Source organism: Necator americanus, chromosome III (assembly GCF_031761385.1).
Source record: "Necator americanus strain Aroian chromosome III, whole genome shotgun sequence".
Classification (NCBI taxonomy): domain Eukaryota; kingdom Metazoa; phylum Nematoda; class Chromadorea; order Rhabditida; family Ancylostomatidae; genus Necator; species Necator americanus.
Window position 1 is genome coordinate 14,931,438 of NC_087373.1, and position 21,231 is coordinate 14,952,668.

The 21,231-nt window shown below is 42.4% G+C and overlaps 2 protein-coding genes across 9 annotated transcripts; one reads left to right on the forward strand and one right to left on the reverse strand.

Annotated features, from left to right (window-relative positions):
- Nucleotides 1–806: 806 nt before the first annotated feature.
- RB195_009627 (uncharacterized protein) lies at nucleotides 807–21,167 on the forward strand (the record flags this gene model as incomplete). 8 transcript variants are annotated; one of them, XM_064190263.1, is made up of 23 exons in its annotated part: nucleotides 5,891–5,919; nucleotides 6,397–6,515; nucleotides 7,097–7,233; nucleotides 7,595–7,660; nucleotides 7,719–7,790; nucleotides 7,891–7,990; nucleotides 8,046–8,157; nucleotides 8,728–8,826; nucleotides 9,134–9,209; nucleotides 9,604–9,728; nucleotides 9,788–9,902; nucleotides 10,052–10,176; nucleotides 10,277–10,343; nucleotides 11,023–11,148; nucleotides 11,210–11,320; nucleotides 14,716–14,864; nucleotides 14,927–15,015; nucleotides 15,094–15,209; nucleotides 17,404–17,561; nucleotides 17,906–17,999; nucleotides 18,056–18,220; nucleotides 18,418–18,537; nucleotides 20,565–20,624. In XM_064190263.1, 23 exons carry the CDS (start codon nucleotides 5,891–5,893, stop codon nucleotides 20,622–20,624), a joined length of 2,430 nt encoding a protein of 809 aa, XP_064047843.1. The 8 variants fall into 8 exon arrangements, with proteins under 8 accessions (XP_064047841.1, XP_064047842.1, XP_064047843.1 ...); XM_064190258.1 differs by lacking the exons at nucleotides 5,891–5,919; nucleotides 17,404–17,561; nucleotides 17,906–17,999; ... (1 more) ...; nucleotides 18,418–18,537; nucleotides 20,565–20,624 and adding exons at nucleotides 807–895; nucleotides 1,893–3,860 and having other exon boundaries at nucleotides 15,094–15,230; XM_064190262.1 differs by lacking the exons at nucleotides 17,404–17,561; nucleotides 18,056–18,220; nucleotides 18,418–18,537; nucleotides 20,565–20,624 and having other exon boundaries at nucleotides 15,094–15,129; nucleotides 17,906–17,949.
- Nucleotides 12,721–13,756, reverse strand: RB195_009628 (uncharacterized protein; the record flags this gene model as incomplete). The annotated part of the gene is made up of 2 exons (XM_064190266.1): nucleotides 12,721–12,924; nucleotides 13,352–13,756. 2 exons carry the CDS (start codon nucleotides 13,754–13,756, stop codon nucleotides 12,721–12,723), a joined length of 609 nt encoding a protein of 202 aa, XP_064047845.1.
- Nucleotides 21,168–21,231: the final 64 nt, after the last annotated feature.

The following is a 21,231-nucleotide window of genomic DNA, read 5'->3' on the forward strand; positions in this document are numbered from 1 at the left end:
TCTTCAGAGATTTGTTGAGAAGTACTCTCCAGACTAGTCTACATGTGCGATTCTTTCACTGCATAATCATGCGGTATCTGGTTGTATGGAGTACACAGACAGTGTAGGGTGTTGTTGTGAGCTCGTCTACTGAGCTTACAATTCGTTCTTGTGATCCCTTTTGATACTGGCTTCCTTTCTCTTACTTTGGAGGGTTTGCGCCTACTTAGTCACCCAAGTTTTCGAAATCTATCCAGATCTTCGGGTGTTCCTTTTCGTGTAGACTCATCTTTTAAGGCCCATTTTTCCTCATGCTGATACTCAAAATCTCCTACTCAACGTGTTTGTTTTGTCAGTTCTTGTTATTTTCTAATATCGATTCTTTATATTTGTTGTTAAAGGTTTGTAAACAGTATTGCCGCGTTTCATTTGTTACATCATCTTCGAGTTTCTAGTCATCTTGTCATTGATATGTTGTGTGATGTATCCTTGCCAAATATTTATAGCATGTTTTATCTTGCTCAAGGGTTTTGTCTTCTACTACATTGTCGCTCTATTTTTGTTACCTCTTTTATTGGAAAGATCAAATTTCGCTAGTGATTCACTATTTCTTTGTTCTAAAATGCGTACTTTTTTACTCAGTGGTGAACTTTTATGTAGGTTGTCTCGAAATAAATGTTTCTGAATTTGTATGCTTTTGAAGTAAATGGATGCTACCCTTTCTTAATTTGTGACCATTGTCGTAGGACTATAGCGTGACTACATGGAACAAGAGTAAAATCTCTATAGGTGAAATTCCATTAGATTATGGCACCATTTTTTCAGAAATGTTCTTGGAGAGAATTAACCACGTTACGGGTGAACGAGAGTGGGAGGTTGCTGATGAGAATCATGACTTAGCGCAGGAGATTGCAACGTAAATTACTTTCCAATTTGTGTAGTTCTTTTTCGGATCGATAAGCTACTAAAGGAGGCTTTTCTTCAGAAAAAAAAACAGGGGTTTATTGTAGGAGTCAAATGTACATCCTTTTTGCAAAGATTCAATTGCCTTACAAGTATAGTCGTAGCTGAATGTTCTCAAATTGCTGAGCACACTCTTATCTAAACGCCCCGGTTATGGGTTTTTCTCGGTTTTAACCCACGCGGCGCCCCGGCGTTTTCTTCCAAAACCCCCCCCTTCTTTATTTTTCCCCACCCCTTCCCCGGGGAACCGAGGCCCAACCCCCAAAACGTTTTTTGATCGCAGCCAAAACTTTTTTAATTTTTGAAAGAGAGGGGGCCTAAGGGGGGATTAGGGGCTACAGTTTTATCCCCCAAATCACCTGCTGCAAATCCTCCCCCCAACCCGCGGAGGGGGGGGGGCGGGGGCCGGGGGGCGGGGGGGGGGGGGGGGCTTCTCCTCGGGTGGTCCCATCCCCCCAAGGGGTAAGGGGTGTGGGCCGAGTGGCTGGGGCCAAGGCCACGGCTAGCTAAGTGAGGAGGTAGGAGGTTTTTGGGGGGGGCGGGGTGGTGGGTTGTGGGGGGGAAAGCCGACCCGACACCCCACCCCCTCCCCCCTCTGCTTATAATTTTTAATTTTTTTTTTTTTGTAGTTGGGGGGGACCCGGGAACCCCGGGGGTGTTGCCCCCCCGGGGGGGGGGGGAAAAGGGAGGGCTCCGGGGAGAGGGGGAAGCCGGCCAAGGAGTTAGTCCGCCACCCCCCCAACCCCGAGGCGCTGGCAACACTTAACGTTGGGAGGTTTACTGGAAAAGTGGGGAGGGGAGACGGTCGCAAAAGGGGGGGGTTGGGGTTTTGTGGTAAAAAGGGGGGGGGTGGGAAGGGTCCAAGGAAAGGGATAGGCGGGCTACAAGCTGATCTACCACGACACATCAAATCGCAACGGCGTTGGTATCATATTGAACGAGTCGTTTAGAAATAGCGTCACAGCGGTGGATCGACTATCGGATCGCTTGATGGCTATAAAAGTAGATACAGGAGAAGTGGAATTGCGAGTCGTCTCTGCTTATGCGCCACAGATGGGCTGTAGTGAAGAAGAGAAGGCGTGCTTTTGGGAAGATCTGGAGCAGTACGTCCAATCCCTGGAAAGCGAAGAAGTACTTTTAATCGGAGGAGACTTCAACGGACATGTCGGTTCCCGGAAAGACGGATTCGAGAGTTGTCATGGTGGATACGGCTATGGAGCTCGTAACGACGACGGGTTGCGAATCCTGGAGTATGCTGTTGCAAGTGACTTGATCATTGCTAACACGCAGTATCGGAAAAGAAAATCGCATTTGATCACGTACACCAGCGGCGGTCGTGAAACACAAATAGATTTCTGGATGTTACGCCGACGAGATCGCCGACTTCTGCAGGATTCAAAAGTCATCCCTACAGACCATGTCGCTGCCCAACACCATCTGCTCGTTATGGACTTGAAAATCTCCCGTCCAAGGAAGAGACATCCAAGGACTGAAACACAGCGCATCAAATGGTGGAATCTGAAGGATCGAAAGGAGGTATTTTTCGCGTCCATGGCTCCATCTACACTTCCCCACCCTACTCATAGTGTGGAGGAAATGTGGTTGTCTACTTCCAGCGTTATACGCTTGACCGCGGAAAACACTCTGGGAAAGACGACTCTAGGTAAGCCAAAGGTACAAAAGGCTACGTGGTTTTGGAACGAGGAAGTTCAGGCGGCAATTTGTGAGAAGAAGTCCAAGTATAAGCTCTGGTGGAGGACGCGTCAGCCTGAAGATCGGGGTGCTTACCTAGCGGCGAAGAGGGAGGCTAAGAAGGCAGTCTCCAAGGCGAAGTCGGACCGCTACAAGGCTGTGTACGACATGCTTGATACCAGAGAAGGCGAGCGGGCAGTGTATCGTTTAGTCAGAGCACGTCATCGCTCAACGTTGGATATGGAGCACATCAAGATCGTTAAGGGAGCTGATGGAGCCGTTCTGCGCCGCTCTGGTCAGATCCTGGAGAGGTGGCAAGAGTACTACAGTCACTTGTGTAACGAAGAGTTCTGTCATCCTCCCATCCCAACCGTTCCCAGCGTCGAGGGTCCTGTTCTACCAATTACTGCCGTCGAAGTCAGTGCTGCCCTCGCAAAAATGAAGTCGAACAAGGCAACTGGTCCTGATGACATGCCTGTTGATTTCTGGAAGCTGCTAGGAGATCGAGGGTCCATGTGGCTCGCAACTCTATTTAACAAGATCGTTGCAGAAGGACGGACTCCAGACGTTTGGCAAACTTCCGTGACCGTGCCTGTCTGGAAAGGGAAAGGAGACATTGCTGACTGCACCTCGTACAGGCCTATACGACTGCTCTGCCATACGATGAAGGTTTTTGAGCGTGTCCTGGAAGCTCGTCTGAGGAAAATTGTTAGCGTTTCACTCAACCAGTGCGGTTTTGTGAAGGACTGCAGCACTATAGATGCTATCCATGCTGTCCGAATCCTTCTGGAGAAACATCGAGAGAAGAACCGCAGTGTGCATCTTGCTTTTCTCGATCTCAAGAAAGCTTTCGACCGTGTCCCACATGAGCTGTTATGGATGTCCATGGGGTCGCATAGAGTACCAGAAGAATATGTGCGGTGGACGAAGCTGCTTTATGCGAAGCCTACCAGCGTTGTACGATGTGCTGTTGGAACAAGCAGGCCATTCCCTGTACGAGTAGGGATTCATCAGGGTTCATCCCTCTCACCTCTGCTGTTCATACTGTGCATGGACACGATAACGAAGGAAATCCAGAAGCAGCATCCGTGGACTCTACTCTTTGCCGACGATGTCATGCTCGCGTCGGAGTCTCGAGATGATCTTCAGAAACAAGTGCAGTCTTGGAAGGATCAGCTGCAGCAATATGGATTGCGCCTCAACACATCAAAAACTGAGTACATGGAGTGAATGTTCTCAAATTGCTGAGCACACTCTTATCTAAACGCACAGCTGCGGGAAGCTCCGCCCCTTAGACCAATGCTAACGCGCCGCGAAATTCACAGTGGTACAATACTTAACTATTTTCTCCATTGTTTCGAAGGTTGCAGAAAAGGAAGCGTGCAAATAGGTGGAGTATGATGCTTACACATTTACCATGCAACAAAATACAAGAATATCACAATAAGCCGTAATACGAGAAGGAAAGGGAGTACGATCTTCGAATTTAAAAGTAGGTGAGGGATTAAACAGTAAGATGGTTCATTTGTCCTCTTCTGCATCATCTCTGTTTTAATTAATTTGTTTCTCCGCTCTATTCGTTTTTTTTACAATCGGTCTTTTTCAAGATGATTAGTTTCATTACCGTTCTCACTTGATACCCGCAGTATCAAGTGTACTTCGACGAAGTAGCCGAACTCCCGCTTGTAATCTTGCTACTGTGCTAGCTTCAGTAGTAAGAGAAGGAGAAACAATATTTTATTCTTCACTTTTCTCTGCCATTTTCCCATTATATAGCATCTTCGAGTGAAATACAAACATATTAAGCGCACTATAGGATGATCGCCCACCCGATGATCAGACTTTTTTACAAACTCCTTCAAAGAAAGGTTCGATGCTTTTCGTGTTCGAAATGAAAGGAGAAAGTACTGTGCGACTTTAACACGCGATTGGGACAAAGGAAAAAATTACTGGCGCCCGCTGGACTAGTTCGAAGAACAACGAGAGGTGACCGAGGTCACCAGAGACTTTAGCAGAGCCGGCGTGCCCGATTGGTTTCGATTTGATTCTAAGTTTTTTGAACAACTTTCTGCGAGAACGTTGTTTTCCATTGATTCATGTGAGTGAGTGTTGAGAACTGGTAAAATTAGGGAACTCAAGTGGGCAGTCACTTTCGCACAGACGAAGAACGGAAATGAAATTAAACGCAGGGTTTCAGCGTCTAGAAAAGATATAGGATGCTGTCCGCAATTTTCGCTCTTGCGTTTCTTCCTTTGAAAACAGAAGACTTAACATTGAACATGAAGAGAATTTGATTTTCCTAACTGTTTCCAAAATTGGTTGAATAGCAACAGAAAACTGTTTTCTCAGAAAAAAAAATCTTGAAAAGGAACCCAAAGACACAGTACACCAGAGTATTGTACATTGAGAATTTTTGCGAGGTCCAACTTCAAGTAAAATCTGAGAACTCGACCTATTTTTGTCATGGACCGCTCTACCTTTCCTCCGTACATTTTTCTTTACTTGGTTTCAATATTGGAGCAGGATGATTCAAGGCGTCTTGTAAAAAATGTACTTTCTCAATTTGAAAGAGATGCTGGACAATAGCTTCCATTTTCATTTGAGCAAATTCCCCTACTTTTCTATGCGAATTGTGTTCCTTCAGCTTTAACGTTCTTGTCATAGATTCATGTTGAAATTTAAAGGCAGCATACCACGAATCTGAGGTGGTGCGGATCTCAGGTGGAGTATCCGTATACGGGGTCGTAGATTATGGAGACGGGGGTGGTTCCGCTCATCTCTCCCTGCATCACTGCAAACAGTCGCCTACAGAATGCTGTTTTGTACGACGCCATCTGTTGCAACGCTCCACCCCTTGCGCCGCCTCCGCCCTGCGATTCGTCGAAAATCAAATCGGACATTTCGAATTGATTTTCGACGAATCGCATGGGGGGAGGCGGCGCAAGGGGTGGAGCAATGAAATCCGTACCACCCCAGATTCGTGGTATGCTGCCTTTAAGTGCCGATTATCAACCAGTACGCATTCACGTACTAGTTGCAATGCACTTACCGGCTGGGAAGTAAAGACAAGTAAAGTGAAGAAATAATAATAAGGTGAAGAAGGAGTGAAAACACAGAAACAAAAACAAGAACGATGTAGAAACAGTGAGATACAACAAATGGAACGAAAAAACAGGACGATTGAAACAGAGGTAATGCAGAAGATATGAAAGGGAATGACAATGCAAATTAAATGAGGAAAGTAGTGAAAGAACAGATGGAACGAGAAGAAACTTTGAGAAAGGAGTAAGAGATTATATAAGAGCTCATGTATTTAATTTAATTAATCGTCGTTGGCTGCAGAATAAGGATCAAGAAACCCATGTTCCAGTTTCATCCATACTTAACCGTTCATACTTGTTTTTAAAGCATCCTACACTTTCTTTCTTATGTTACACCTCATTGTCATATTCCAATTGTTTCATTTATGAAAAGAGTTAGTGAAGCATCGTATAGCACTCATTTTCTAGTTTTCTCCGTGCATATTCCTTCGAAACAACGGAGGAAGTAGTTATCCGTTGTGCAACTGCAGAACTATTTTAGTTTGAGGAAACTGTGAGCATCTTTGGCTAATAAGCGGCTGCAGATGTCCGGCGATGGCGGTGCATCCAGAATGGTGTGATATATGCACCATGACTGTCCCATCTAGTAGTACAAAGTCACACTTCTTGGCTTCCTATTTAGTTTTTCTTCTCCATGTCATCTCTATTCATGTCATTTTAGGAGTAGATTCGCTGATATGATTCTTGATCACCATCGCAACGACATGTTTCTGGCTGGTCTCCGTACTGTAATCCAGGAGAAGAAAGTGCAGGATGTCCCCGCTCACGTTCTAGATATAGGTTAGTCGCTATAGTTCGAGGTTAAATCGAATAGAAGCTCGGTATCACAGTTACTGCGCTCGAAATGCCGCTGTGGTTTTACGGGTTGGGATCGAGCGAGGACCATCACCTGCACTGCTCATCGCTGTAGTCCGAGTGGAGATAGCGCTGGTCCCACCCTAAGTGGTTTTAACCCGGCTGTACTTCCTTTTCGTATATAAAGCAGTGCCTTTTCGCGGATTCTCGCGTATTTTCTCTATAATTGCTATATGCGATATATTTCTCCTACAACTGGGTGGAAAACGATGCAAGGAGATCTCTTCTGACGAGGACCACGTGATGCGTACATAATTCTCTCTGTAACGCTTGAATACAGGGCGTAACTTCTTTTCTGAAACTTGGATGTCGTTTAAAAATCAGATGCATCTGATGAGCAGAAAACTGAGTTCCTGTTTACCTTTTTATCTCTACTTATCACCGACTTTTGATATACATATAATTGAATATAAGAAAAATTAGTAGCAGTATCATTTACACGAAGATGAAATATTTATTGGCGACTGTTAGCTTGGATTTATTTTAAAATTTCGAGGGATTTTCAGGCACAGGAACGGGTCTACTTTCACTGATGGCAGCTCGAGAAGGGGCAGACAGTGTGACAGCTGTTGAGGTGTTTTTACCAGTGGCTGACTGTGCTCGTTCTATAATTCAGTCGAGTCAGTGGAAAGATAAAATTACTGTTAGTTTTTATTAATTGTTACTAATTCATTTTTTATTCCTTCCTCATGTCTGCCACGAATTTTGCAATGCTTGTCAGTTTGTTACGTTCACACCGCTCGCTCTTCACTTCTTATTCTGCAGTAGTGACAGAAAACAAGCAGTTTATGCTATAAATTATCATCTTTAGAAATATTTGATAGAGTGTTAGACGCATAATGACGTCTTGCTTTCCAAACGTTAGAAATCAATAAGAAGTTTACGGTTTGATGTCACTTTCGGTGAATTCCCTTCACCTCATGTTTTGTCACAGTTTGTGTAAACTTGTGGCTTGTTCTGTTACTGAGTTAGATTTATATCAGATTTGTCAGCTAACATTCTAGGTGATATCCTCGAGATCTACAGATCTGTCATCATTAACATCTAAACCTAATATTATTGTAGCAGAGGTAAGGGTATTATTACTTAGGAAACAATTCCAACTTTTGTTTTTCAAGAATTTTGTAGGTCTTCGATACAGAGTTGATTGGTGAAGGAGCGTTGCGGACATTTAAGGAAGCGTTAGAAAATCTCGTGCAGGTATGATTGCTGGGAAATGAAGCTTGCAATTTTGTGAAATAGTTTCTGTTCATCACCACGAAAAATACGTATTATTTTGATCTGTCGCTTCCTATTGCAGCCTAGTTGTCGTGTAGTTCCGTCTCGCGCTCGGGTTTGGGTAGTTCCTGTTGAGAGCGAATTTCTCACGAAGTACAACCGCATACCCCGAATTTGCGAAGGTTTCATTTAGAGCGCTTTTTTCATCACGGCTCAGCATTTCATTAGAGGTTTCAGGAGATCAGCCATTGGGAGATTGTCCAGGGACTGCAGCTGTTTACGACGTACAGTTATCGCAGGTCCATTCTCATCAATTCACCCGTTTATCAGAGCCGATCTTAGCTTTCTCGTGGGTTAGACTTCTACTTACAGTGGCTTCCCGGTTTGAAATTAAAAAAGAAGATTGAGCCTGAATTTTTTGATGTGGGCAGCTCAAATTTTATTGATTTACTACGTCAAATTTTGAAACTAATTCTCAGCAGAAGAAGTGAAGCTGATTTGAGCATAGTTGTTTTCTATATTCTCGAAATCTTTAGGAACATATGTGAGATCCTAAAGTCATTAAGCTCAGGGGGATATGTAGATTTTATTTTTTCAGAAATGGGAGCAGCAGCATTTAGTGAGGAGTTTTCTTTTTTGCGTAAACCTTGAAAAACACCAAAAATTTGTGGGTCTACTCGTCTTGGTTCGTTTCTATCATACTGTTCTAAGTTTGACTATTGTTTCCATGCATGAATTGGATTGAACATTCGTAATTAGCGTGATTTCAACTGGATGTTGTATTCATCAGATCACTCCCAGTTTTTTAAAAATTAATTTAAGGAATAAATATTTCAAGTGGGTGCTCACACGGTGCCTAAAAAGTAATTGATTAGTTTCTGCGAACGTTTCAACAAAATATTTTATTTCCACTTTTTAGATTTGATTTTGAATCTTCCGACTCAATTATCTACGACGAGACCTTTGACAAGATAGTAACTTGTAAAGAGTCAGGTCGGATCGACGCTATTATGATGTGGTAGGTAGATGGTTGTCAAAAGAATTCAGTAATCGAACTAATCACTGTTGTTTTTCTTGTTTATTTACTTCGGTCAGTTAAAGGCATCACCTCACGAATCTGAGGTGGTACGGATTTCAGGTGGAGTATTCGTATACGGGATGGGAGACTATGGAGAGGGGGGAGTGATTTCGTCCATTTCTTCCTAATTGTCGTAGAAAACGGCCCGGAAGATACGGCTTCGGGCGTTAATCTACTATCCCGTATAAGAATTCTCCACCTGAAATCCATACCACCTCAGATTCGTGGGGTAATGTTTTTAATCCAGGTGGGATTTGGACATGGATGGCAAAGGCGAGTTTTGGATAGATATGGCTCCAAAATGGGCCACTAATGATTATCATGTGGGTAAACGTTTTCTCGTTTGTTGATGATTTTTCATTCAGAAAGTGAAGTAGTTTTAGTTGTGTCCGTATTGATAATGTTTCGCCCTTTTTTTCTATTCATATAACAGCCTATTCGTGATTTTTTTTAAAGTTGATGAATTAGAACTTTAATTTAAGTAGGGATCCAACTGCTGATTATGACATTATGGGGTTGAAATTATGAAGTTTTTGCAGAAACATGCAAAAACCTAATGGATCTCTATGTTCTTAATTTTTTTTTTGCGCGTGTTCTGTTTATGAGTGCATTTTTTCGCAGTTTAAAATATTTCTGGCTCTTCGAAACTACTTCTAATTCTTCTTTTTTTGGGCGCGGCAATCTGCTTCGGATTTTGATATGCCTGTAACTTTTAAGTGGCGCGATCACTGGATGCAAGCTGTCTACTATCTTCCGCATCGTGTTCACGTTGATAGGGGAACAGAGATTACGTTGAAGTGCAGCCATGATGAATTCAGCATGTGGTTCTCCGTCGGCGAGGAGTAGGTCTATATACGGTGCCTTATCTGTTGCATATGTCAGTCACTGCATTTCTTTCTAGATGTTTCGAGAGAGTCTACTGCAATTGTCAACTGCACACAATAGCGTCGAGACAGACGATATTTTCAATGAACGAGCTACTTGACAATGATCTCTTCCGCGATGCGATCAAATCTGTGCGTTACGGTTACATTCCCGCTATTTAAAAGTGAATGCTGAAGGGAAGGTTCATTTTATATTAAGCTGGGAGTTACTTACATAATGAGTGCGTACTGTATGAAGCTGTTGCTCTTAAAAGGCTAGCATTTTTCCTTCATATTCGTAGGTTTGTGAAGGACGCAAGACGATAGTGCTTGGAGAGGGTTCGCTATTGTTTCTACTTGTAGCGCCTGTGGCCACTTCAGTTACTGTCGTGGATTCAAATCCTCATTTCCGAGAAATCTTAAGAAGGTCTCACTGTGTTATTAATTTTTGTTTTCGGACTTTTGTAACACCATATTTCATTGCTGCACAGGTCTTGTCCAACATGCGTGAACCTCCACTTTTCCAGATATGTTTCTTACTACAAATTCCACAACGTGAATGTCGTCGAGAGCACAACTGACGTGTCCGCTGATGTATGGTTTTCCAAGTAAATCTAGAAATTAAAAAAAAAAACGTATTACTACTAGTGCATAATTTTCGTATTCTCATCTATAGAGAAGGGAGCAGTACTTGTTCTTTTTCCTCGGAATGGAGTAGATAACAGTGGTAGTCTTCTCGCTCAAACATTGCTACCGTACCTGATTGTAATAGAAATCTTCAATTTTGAAACGTTTTATTTGCAGCAGACGCTTCCCATTATAATGTGAAGTAAGATATGTTAACAAAGGGATTGCAAAATCATTGAGACGATCAAGTTACATTCGGTTTCGAACATGTTCAGCCATCCTATGGAGCTTATCAACGCAGCGAAACTGCACCTTCGGTCAACTACAACCACACACAGGCCGCGGACTTGCCTATAGCCTGGTTGAACAAGATCGGCGCCAAGAGTTCAAATACTTTTGAAATCATAGACAGATTAATGAGCGTAAAATTAGTAATCAATGAACATTCGAAAGAATTCAAGTTTAAAGTTTGAATTATCCTCTATAGTTCCGCATGCTATAGTTATTTTTGTAGGACTTTTCTCTCTAGGATCAAACTATATTTGCTTAAAACTTTCCCTTTAGTCATATCACTATTATTTTTTTTTGAGAAGTAAAGATGTAGTGTAGAAACTGCCAGCGTCAAACTTTAAGTTCTTATTTTTAGAACGATGTTGTCGTTGGAGAGCCATTTTACCTGTCTGCTATGACTCCATGGCAGAACCTTCGGTTTTGGTATGATTTGAAATCCTTACGTGAGCACTTAAAGAAGGACATCGAAGTTCATCCACAGGTTGCAACATTGCAACATTTTGAAATTGAAATGTTAGCTGGTGGTTCAATACTACATTCAGACGGCTACTTTGTATGGTATATGCGAGCGATTTGATAATCTGCAAAATATTGCTGCTCCTGTTGGGCAGGTACACGGATTTGATTTGTCATCGTTTGACGATCTGTCTCAGGTAATCAAAGCAGTTACGTTAAAGTTACAATCCTTTCATTTTCATTCTATGTACTATTATTCCTCACAATTTATGAAATGCTCTCTTTGTGTCCCTGATAAAACAAAGAGAACGGAATAGTTATGGTATCTAAACCTTTAAGAAGTAGGTGCAGCCAGTTGAGTTAGTAACAAGATGCAGTGAAAGCTTAGCTATTTCTCTAACAGTTAGATTGCTATAATATATTGGAGAGACAGGGACGAGATTAGACAAAGAAGTACTGCAGCTGCAGTGGCTCATGACAAAAGATCTTTAAAAAGACATAATTACGTGTCATTTTGATCATCATTACTTGCGAACTCTATCTTAAGAAAACACAAAAGAAGAGGAGGATTGCATCTTAAGACTGAGGAACCGAGGCACAGGAGTCGTACAGGATCTACTCACTCATTGTAGCATTGTAAAAGAGAGCGATTATTCTGAATTCCAATGTGTTTTGTGTCTAGAAAATTCTTTTCATTCTTGGGCTCATTTTGTAACTTGCATCTTTGTCCAACGTCCACAATTCAAGTAATAAGCATGTATATAATATGCTGATACTATCGCATGATTCGCCGCGAATCCTCCCATGTTCACCGAGGTCTATCGTCCTTGAACATAGCTCTGCCCAACCTTCTCGATCTTCAGCAAGAGGTTGCACAGAATCAATCCATTCGTCACTGTTCCATATCTTTTGCAACCTTACGTCTCGCCTGAACTGTCCACTCACGCCGAGTGGCCTCAGGTCCCCTTTCATAGCTCAGCTCAGAACTTCCGTTCATGGCCAGGTAGACTTTTCAAGGTTTGAACCCGATAAACTCCTCAGAACACTCTGAACAAGGCTGTCTTTTTGTTTTCTCTAGCATAGGACAAAAGAAGCAAAGACGATTTTCCATGGTTACTTTCGATGTACATGCAGGATATCATATACCTTCCACGTGTCATCCGCCGGCACACCACACCAACTTCCGCGTAAATATCTTCATTGTGGCATGCTACAGGCCAAGAGTAGCAAAGTAGCCATCTAAGCAGCTTCCTTTCCGTTGTTCTTCAGCGTACAGCCCAGGTAACACAACTCATCGACGAGTTCGATCAGCACTCCGTCACCCTGATTCCCGTTCGAGGTTCTGAAGAGACCCACTTCTTTTTGCACTTGTAAAAGCGTAGGCGTAGTCCATAGCCTGCAGCTAGCTTTGATACAAGAGTGTCAGCACGATGAAGCTTCGCCTCGCTTTCGCAGATATGACAATATCGTCGGCGTATTCGAGATCAGTGAAGGATACGCTGATGATGCTAAGACGATGTCCACAGGACATTAATTGGCTGTTCTTCGCATGATGAATGATGACGCATGATGGCGGAGTTGAACAGAAAGGTTCCTGTCACTGCCTCTTGTCTTTCTCCAGTTCCACATCAAACGGCATTGTACATCCGACTGGTGTCCGAACTGCAGCAGTTGCTCGTTGATTCAGGTCATCAATGAGACGAACGAACTTTCCTGGTACTCTATCGGTGCTAAGCGCGTTGAGAAGGCAGACAGAGAAGCGTTGAGAATCGAAAGCGACTTCGAAGTCTAGGAAAGTTAACTGTAAAGGCGTCGAACACCGCTGCTGCACCTCAATCAGTTTCCTTGCAATAAACGTCTGATCAGTCTTCGATCAATTAGAGGAAGGCCGGCTAGTTCGCCGCGGTTGGTTTTTTCGCGATATCTGACTGGCCGATCCACCCGTACAACCTCGTACATTACACGCAGCAGTGGTAATCCTCGGTAATTCCTGGGTTCTGCGATGATAGCTTCTTGTAGAGATGAATTGTAGTAACGTTCCTCTACGAGCCAGGTATCCTTTCGTCGTCTTGTTTGAACGGATTATCTACGTTACTGAGTCGGAGGTTCCACGTTAACCTTGTATATGAAGTTACGGAGTCGGTCTATGAACGTGCTCGAGTTCAGGACCTGACGCCGGTTCAACAAGGTCTTAAAGAGATCCCTCTATATTGGAAGGGTTGCTTCACCAACAGGTACTCAGTGACAGCAGTGTTGAGGACTGTGGAATATCTTTTCATCTTGCCGCTGTACTGCTTTAATAACTCATAGGCCTTCCGCGGATTTTTGGACTCCCTCGCATTTTCAAACTCCTTTGTTCTTGAAATCCATTCGTTTTCGCGATCTTGTTGCAATTTGCGAGGCGGCTTCCTTCTCAGACGCCTTTCCTGGCTGAAATCACCAGTGCTGCGGGCGTTGGGTTCAGAATTGTACATGGATCTTGTCTCCACAGACGCGAAGGGAAACTTTTTCCGCTGCATTAGCAATGGGAACGTTTCCTTTGCAATGTCCTGGATGCACGTTGTGAAGGAATTCGCATCGCGGTCCGTACTCCAACATGAATGGACACATGTTGACAGAAATTCATTCTGCATTCTTCGTCTTTCAGACCCTACCATGTCGATTTTCGGTTGAAAAGGAACTCGTCGTTTTTTCTTGTGTAACTGCAAATTGAAGCTAAGAAAAACTGGACGGTGGTCAGAGTCGAATGCGACCGTAGTTGAGCTAAAGTTTAAGAATTGTTATCTTCTGTAGGAGCTGATCTTAAGGCGTTAAAAGGGTTGACCCCTACCATGATAGCTTATGGTGATTCTTCTTGAACGTGGAAACGATGATGAGACCCGTTCGTTCACATAAGTTAACTAGTTGTTATTATCCGTTATCCGAAGTGCGCACCGCTGGTTAATACCATTTTTCTAGCATATCGGATAGATCAAGCTTATACTCGTGAACTACACCGCTTCCCCTATCAGTTCACCCCACGAATCTGAGGTGCTACGGATTTCAGGTGGTGTATTCGTATACGGCATAGTAGATTATGGAGAGGCGGATGATTCCGCCCATTTCTTCCTAATTGCCGCAAAAAACGGCACGGATGATGCTTCGCCGCACAGGGCTGGCGCGCTCCAATTGAACTCTTTGTAGAAAATAGTGCGCCGGAACGCTCGAAGCCGTATCTTACGACCCGTTTTCTACGGCAATCAGGAAGAAATCACCCCCTCTCCATAATCTACTATCCCGTATACGAATACTCCGCCTGAAATCCGTACCACCTCAGATTCCTGGGGTGATGCCTTTAAGGCTTGTAATTCTTGGGTTTGTTGGGTGTGGTTCGTGTTTCCGTTATTTTGTAAAACTACATCCTGAACTCTACTTGCGAAAAGAACTCAACATCAGGAGAAAATAAACGCTATCTTTAAATAAATGGTTAGCCGAATAAAGGAAATAAATGAGTGAGTCAAACACTAAAATTGATTCTAAAAAGGTGAAATTGGGAATGAGTAGACATGACCGTTGTGTGATGAAATGCATCCTCAATCTTTCTCATTTGTAGAAGGCACGACAAGCAGTAGAAGCCGTTGTGGATATACATTCTCTGTGGGAATACAGTGGTGTGACGACTAGTGAGAAATTTGAAGTGTTACGATTTGACCTGCAAGAAGAACCGCACGATCTCAATGCCAACTTTGAAATACTGTCAACGTTAGCTCTAGATGTTGATTCAATTAAGTGTTGGACTGTTTGGAAGAATTTCTAAGCTATAGATCTGGAACGAATGGAGTTCCATTATGGATGGAGTGGCATATAGGAAATTATACGGTTACTACTGGACTAAAACACGAACCACGTATAGGTTTGTACTATGTCGTTTTCTTCTTTGTCAGCAATTGGCTATTTTTCTCAGTTCCAAGGTGATTTTATTCAGTTCCAGGTGAAACACCTGAGTGGAAGGAAGGTGTGCGACAAGGTGTGTACCTTTTGTCTCCATCTCTGCTTCAAAAGTCTAACATTCGAATTGATGCCCACTTTGATCGACGAGTGGGAGAAGTTCTCTTCCAGTTTTATTAACTGAATGACAAAAGAGTTACGCACACTATTTTTGTGCAACTGTTATACATGCAGCTTTGTCTTTTTGTTTGTTGATTTGTCCTTTTTGCTTCTTTTTAGAAAATAGAAATATAGTGTAATCACTGTTCAATCTTCGATGCTATTCGTTATTTGCTGATAATGGAACTCTGACTTGACCTGGACGGTAGGCGGATTCAAACTTATTTTGAATCTGGTATCGTCACAATGCAAATTCATAGAAATATTCGCACGTTTTATTTGACCATATCAACACTTTCCAACTAAAAGACACTGAATAGGGTGTTATTCTGGACTTCAAAATATTTCCTTTCTTTAGGATGTTGAATGTTTAGGCATTAAACGCAGTAAAGCCTAATGATACGCTGAGATAAGGTAAAGAGTAGTAGAAGCGAGTTGTTGGTTAAAACATCCACACTTCCAGTGGTGCAGTTATATATAATGCCAGCAAGGATTCTAGCTAGATGATATACGTGTATATGTACAAATAGCGAAAAATCACTTCCATAAAACCAAAACATTGCCACATGCGCCAACAGAAACGCTTACTGTTCTGTTCTTTTGGGAAAATACACGAACATGCATTCTGTACCAGATGTGTTCAACCAGATGGGTACGAAACCAGCCGGAAGGAAAAGGAAGTACGCGTGTTCAGAGCAGAGAAATATTGTGTTCCTCTCGCAAAGTGCACGTCAAGATAACTGGCATTTTGAGCATCAGCTCTACGTTAAAAACGACATGATCTGTACAGCAATTGCTTACGCGGTTGCGCTAGAGGTGGAACCGTAGGTCCGTCGCTTTGCTCCGCAGCCAGAATCGCAGAGTTAAAGGCATCACCCCACGAATCTGAGGTGGTTCGGATTTCAGGTGGAGTATTCGTATAAGGGATAGTAGATTATGGTGAGGGGGTGGGGGGTAATTCCGTCCATTTCTTCCTAATTGCCGTAAAAAACGAGCCGGAAGATACGGCGCGTGCACAAGGCTGGCGCGCTCCAATTGAACTCGTAGAAAATAGCGCATCGGAACGCTCGAAACCGTATCTTCCGGGTCGTTGTTTACGGCAATTGGAAAGAAATAGACGGAATCACTCCCTCTCCATAATCTACGATCCCGTATAAGAATACTCAACCTGAAATTTGACTACCTCAGATTCGTGGGGTGATGCCTTTAAGTGAGAGTCGAGCGCAAACGCTTATGTATATGCTGGCATATGTCGTATGAGTCCAGATATGTCGTTGAACGAATTTTTCGAGGAAGTTGTAGCAAGAAGAGGTGTAGCATTGGAAATCGTCAGATAAACATAGAATTTAAGGCGAGTAGCTGAGAAGTGCCTTCCTGAAAACCTTATAGAAGTGGAAGTGAATCAGCTGCAAATCGCCAACCCATTTTGCGAAAGTTCTTGAAAGTTTTTTAATCTCCTGAAGCGGGAAGGAATTTCTAATCTCTGTGTCTACTTCCTTCCGCAGTTGACTACCTCCTGCCAAAAAAGAAATCTGCAAATTATTTCCCAGCAAAACTTCCACATATTAAAAGGAATTGTGCGGAGCACGTCATGCCTATATAAATGGAACGAAATGTAGATGAATTTTTCCCACGTGGGTGTTGCTTTTAACCCAATTGTCGTGATAAATAACATTACCGCCAACCTCGCGGAGTGCGGGATTGGAAATGAGTAGTGCTTGGCAAGAAGGAGCTCACTGTTAGGTGCAGTTATATTCCTTTTAGTTATATGGCCTCTTATTTTTGAAAATTACAGTACTTTCGTGGCAGAATACGTTCAAAATTTCGTTCTTTTTAGTTCTATGAAATGGAGGAACAGATTTCTAGCACTATTGACAAGGTTTTTTATGGTCTGCAAGAATGTAACTCAATTGTTTCAACGATTTGTGGAGTCTCAGTACATGGATATATTTTGTATCGAATGTTGAGGAGAAACTCTGCTTTGAGCCACTACCAAAACTTGATTATATTTCAGTCAATAGTCGCAATTCTTCTGGCTTTTTCGCAGCTTATTTTAAATCAGGTCGGTTTTCAAGCATATGTGAAAATAGTAGCAAGTCCTCAGGGTGGGTGACTGTACGCAGTCATCTGGGTGGAAACAGAAGTGGACAGTGTTATAGAGGATTGTTTGTGTTATATATTGAAATTGTTGCAGACTATTTCCGCTTCCGGCGAGATACAATTATTTTTCCCATTCATCTCATTCCATCGTGTACTACAAAAGTCTGTATTTTTCCTGGTGTCTTCATTGGGATCAGCCGCAGAGTTTCTTGTAATTGCATTCAATATTCACCGAGTCCTTATCTTTCTTAGGTAACCTTAATTGAACTCAATAATATTAATGGGATATTTTGATATTTAGGATGAAATAAAATCAAGCAAAACTAAGAATAAAATGCAGGAAGCAGGCCACTGAACTAATCTACATTCCTCACATTTCCAACTGTTTATTTCCATCTTTTTTCTTTCTTTATTAAGATTGTGTTACAGATTTGTTCATGAGCGGGTCATTGTTAATGGCACATTTAATTATCAAAAGAACTTTACTTTTATTGAAGCGAATTTCGTCTATATTAGGCTGTCTTTGCATATTTTCTGTTCCTTTGAACATTTCACCTTCATGTGTATTTACGTGTAACAACGTTCTAGAATTTTAGGCCTCGATGGATTAAAAGATTCTATATCGGCTTCTCACCGATAGCGGCTGCGTACACAATTAGCTATGGTGTCTTAATGGCAAAAGATGATACTGTAAGACATGATAAGAAGAACGTCATGATTACTTATACGCACACTTTTTTGTACAGAAGGAACTAGCGGCAGGACTGATGGAAATACTTGTGATCCCCATTACTGTTGTCGTCTCCATTGTTTGTCATGTCCTTATCAGGAACCATTTTCGGAAAGTTGGTGGTTTCACTGAAAAAGTGAAACGAATGCAAACACGTCTATCCACAAGTATTTACCTCCAGGTGAGTTGCTCCAACTGTTTTCATTTCTGTATTAATTGTAAAACCCTTAATATATTCACTTCTTGAAAAACAACAAAGTGTCAATGGAAAGGTCACGTTTAAAGCTCATTTTAGGTTTTCTACTTGTTCGTTTTATAATGAATTACTATTTGATTGTTGATTGTTAATTGTTAAATGAAGAATTTATTCTCCTTTAGGGTGTCATTCACTCTGTGCTGGTTCTCGGCGTAGCGCTCATAATACCTTTCAACTTACTCGTGGCTGTACTCACAAATGATTATGGAACTATGCTCACATTCGCTGTATACTACAACCTTGTAAGTTTGTAGGGAAATTTAACTTTAAGAAGGGAATGGAGAATATTTTTGAAAATCTTCGAAAGATTTGATCATAAAATTTTACTCATTTATGCTGCACTTCACAGACAAATAAATCATAGAAAATTTTCACAATTTTTACCTTTTTACCCCCCTCCCTCCCCTCCCTTTTTTTATTACCAAGATATGTGCCTTCCTCGCGACCTATTCCTCATTAACACTTCCTCTCACGTTTCCTCTCACGCGAAGCGTAAGCAGAGATATCAACCAGTACTATATCTACACTTTTGATTAGTTCATCAACAATCTGTCAACCAACCTAACGTTTCCTAAAATTCCGGGAGAATAACTTGCTCTAAAACTGCAGGATGTTGACACATGTGAGGTTTCCAGAAGTAAAATGTCGAATAGTTACATGGCGGCTGGCTAGGGCCATAAGCAGCCTCGTATCTCCCCTGAGAAAGCGGTGAGTTCAAGGTGCGGACTCCCTACTCCTATTGGTTTAGGATCGACTTATGAATCGTATCGTATTGTAGCCAGGCACCATATAGCCTAGCGTATCCTATCGTACTGTATCCTGCACGTTGATGTCGTTGAACGGCCTGCAATCACGCCACTCGGAGGTGAACGACACATTAGTAAGAAAGAATGTCCTGACTCCGAAGGAATCCCTGCTAGGGCACCGCCAAGAAGGACAATTTTACAGGTCTCATCTGGGTTGCCAAAGCGTAAGAGGTCTCGGAGTGCGACGCACGTACGCTTGGACCTGAAGCGACTGTTCGAAATGAAAGCAGGAAGATTAAGTACAACGTAATCGGCCGAGATGATGCGACCAACCAATTACCGTGTATGACACCGAAGAAAAATTATTCTTAGAAACATGCTGCAGTAGGGAAGTTGGTTGAATTGACTTCCTACTCAGCACGAGTTTGTCAATGACTTTGTTACCCAACTGACGATCCAAATCGGCCGTTTAACGCTTTAACGAACAATGAGAGTACAGGTAATGCAGTTGATATTGAACAGAACAGCTGTGCTCTTATTCCATCCTACTTAAAATAGTTAATTTCTGTTTTGACGCTATGTGGAGAAATAGAGGTAATTACATGGTTGATGAAAAGGGAAGGTATTAACTACAACCAGAAGTTCGTCAGTTACTGATGTCATGCGGATCCCGTTCCTAGACAACAATGCGGTTTTGCTGGTTCTTCATTGTTTAGGAACCCTGCATTTCGATAGGTAACCTGTGAAAACTTTTACAGTTCGTTCGAGAAGACTGTAGTGAGAGTCATGGATTTGATTCTGTCAGAATCGAGAAACTCTTCATCGACATGATCGGTCTTCCAACGACGGGACCTCTGGGACGTGTCCACCATCCTTCAGATGGAATGAAGAAAAGCGAATGTGAATGATGTCAAACATGTCAGGATAGAGATCTTGAATTGCTTTTCTGTCCCCTTTCAGATGAAATGGCTGCTCCGCCTCGGTTCCATAGGGCGGTCATCTGCGAAATACCATTGGCGAAGTCCCAACAGAGATAAAGAAATCTTTTTTTCTTTGCCCTTGCAGCTGTAGGTTTAAGTCCTTTTTAGTGTCTTCTGCTGTTGTTCCTTTTGCACAAGTTTTTCATTATTAGAAGTAATTATATAAATAAAGGGTTGGAACTCTCATGGATCCGTCGTGATTGATCAGCTCGAGCTTCTTGAAAATAGCTAGATTTCGGCCGATTAATTGCGAAACCAAGTTGCAGTTCCACAGATGACGGATTGTGTGTGAGCTTGCGGCGATAGGCAGGCCGATTCAGTGAATAGGCTCTCTGTTCCAGGATTGAGTCACATTTCTTAATATGTTTTTAGTCATTTTTCATACGGACGTAGGTCTTCCGTCACGAATGTCTTTGGATTTACACAGTTTCCTATCCGGTATCAGCTTCGGTTAAAAGTCGGCAATAGAATCGTTGGGGAGAGTTCAGGGGAGGGGGTTTGAAAACGCCATAAAAAATTTGTCTCAATTCAACTCCACTTCAGGAGAGTGCGGCAAACCACCCGCGAGTACGCCGTACAAGGGAGGACTCGAAATATGTTTAAAGTATCGTATCCGTCCCAGATGATTTACCCCTTTTTTCACATTTGTCTGTATCAACTCCGGACAAAGAACAATGCAGCCAAAAAAAAGAATCCAACAATGGGAAATGTAAGAAGTCCGGGTTTGGTTTATGCGAGAAGTTTTAATCAAAATATTTCAGTTCCTGACAGCTTTATTTCGCTGGTATCCAGCAGTTACTGGAGGGTTGATGCTCTGGTCCGTCCGTGGATTTTTCCAGCAACAGAAGATACAAGCGGTTGTGTCAGCTGCACCAACCACGTTGCCACTTAGTTGCTCTACTCGTTTTGTTAGTGTATCTTCCTTTAACGACAGAATTGTGAGCGTGAGTTGATACTGCGCTCACAGTTGCAGAGGAACGGTTTCGTAAGCGACTGCGTTAGGAACAGAAGTCAAATTCCTTTGAGGAAGGATTTTCCGTTTCTTTCTTTCAGCCATCTTTCACCTTTACTCAATGTATCACGGATAATGTTTCTCGCTATATCATCAAATGCAGCATCGCGATCTTATTTGAACAGGATCAATAAACACTTGACTTGAAAAAATAGGTATCTAGATTATTTTATAGGAATTATGAAATCGTAAGCAAAC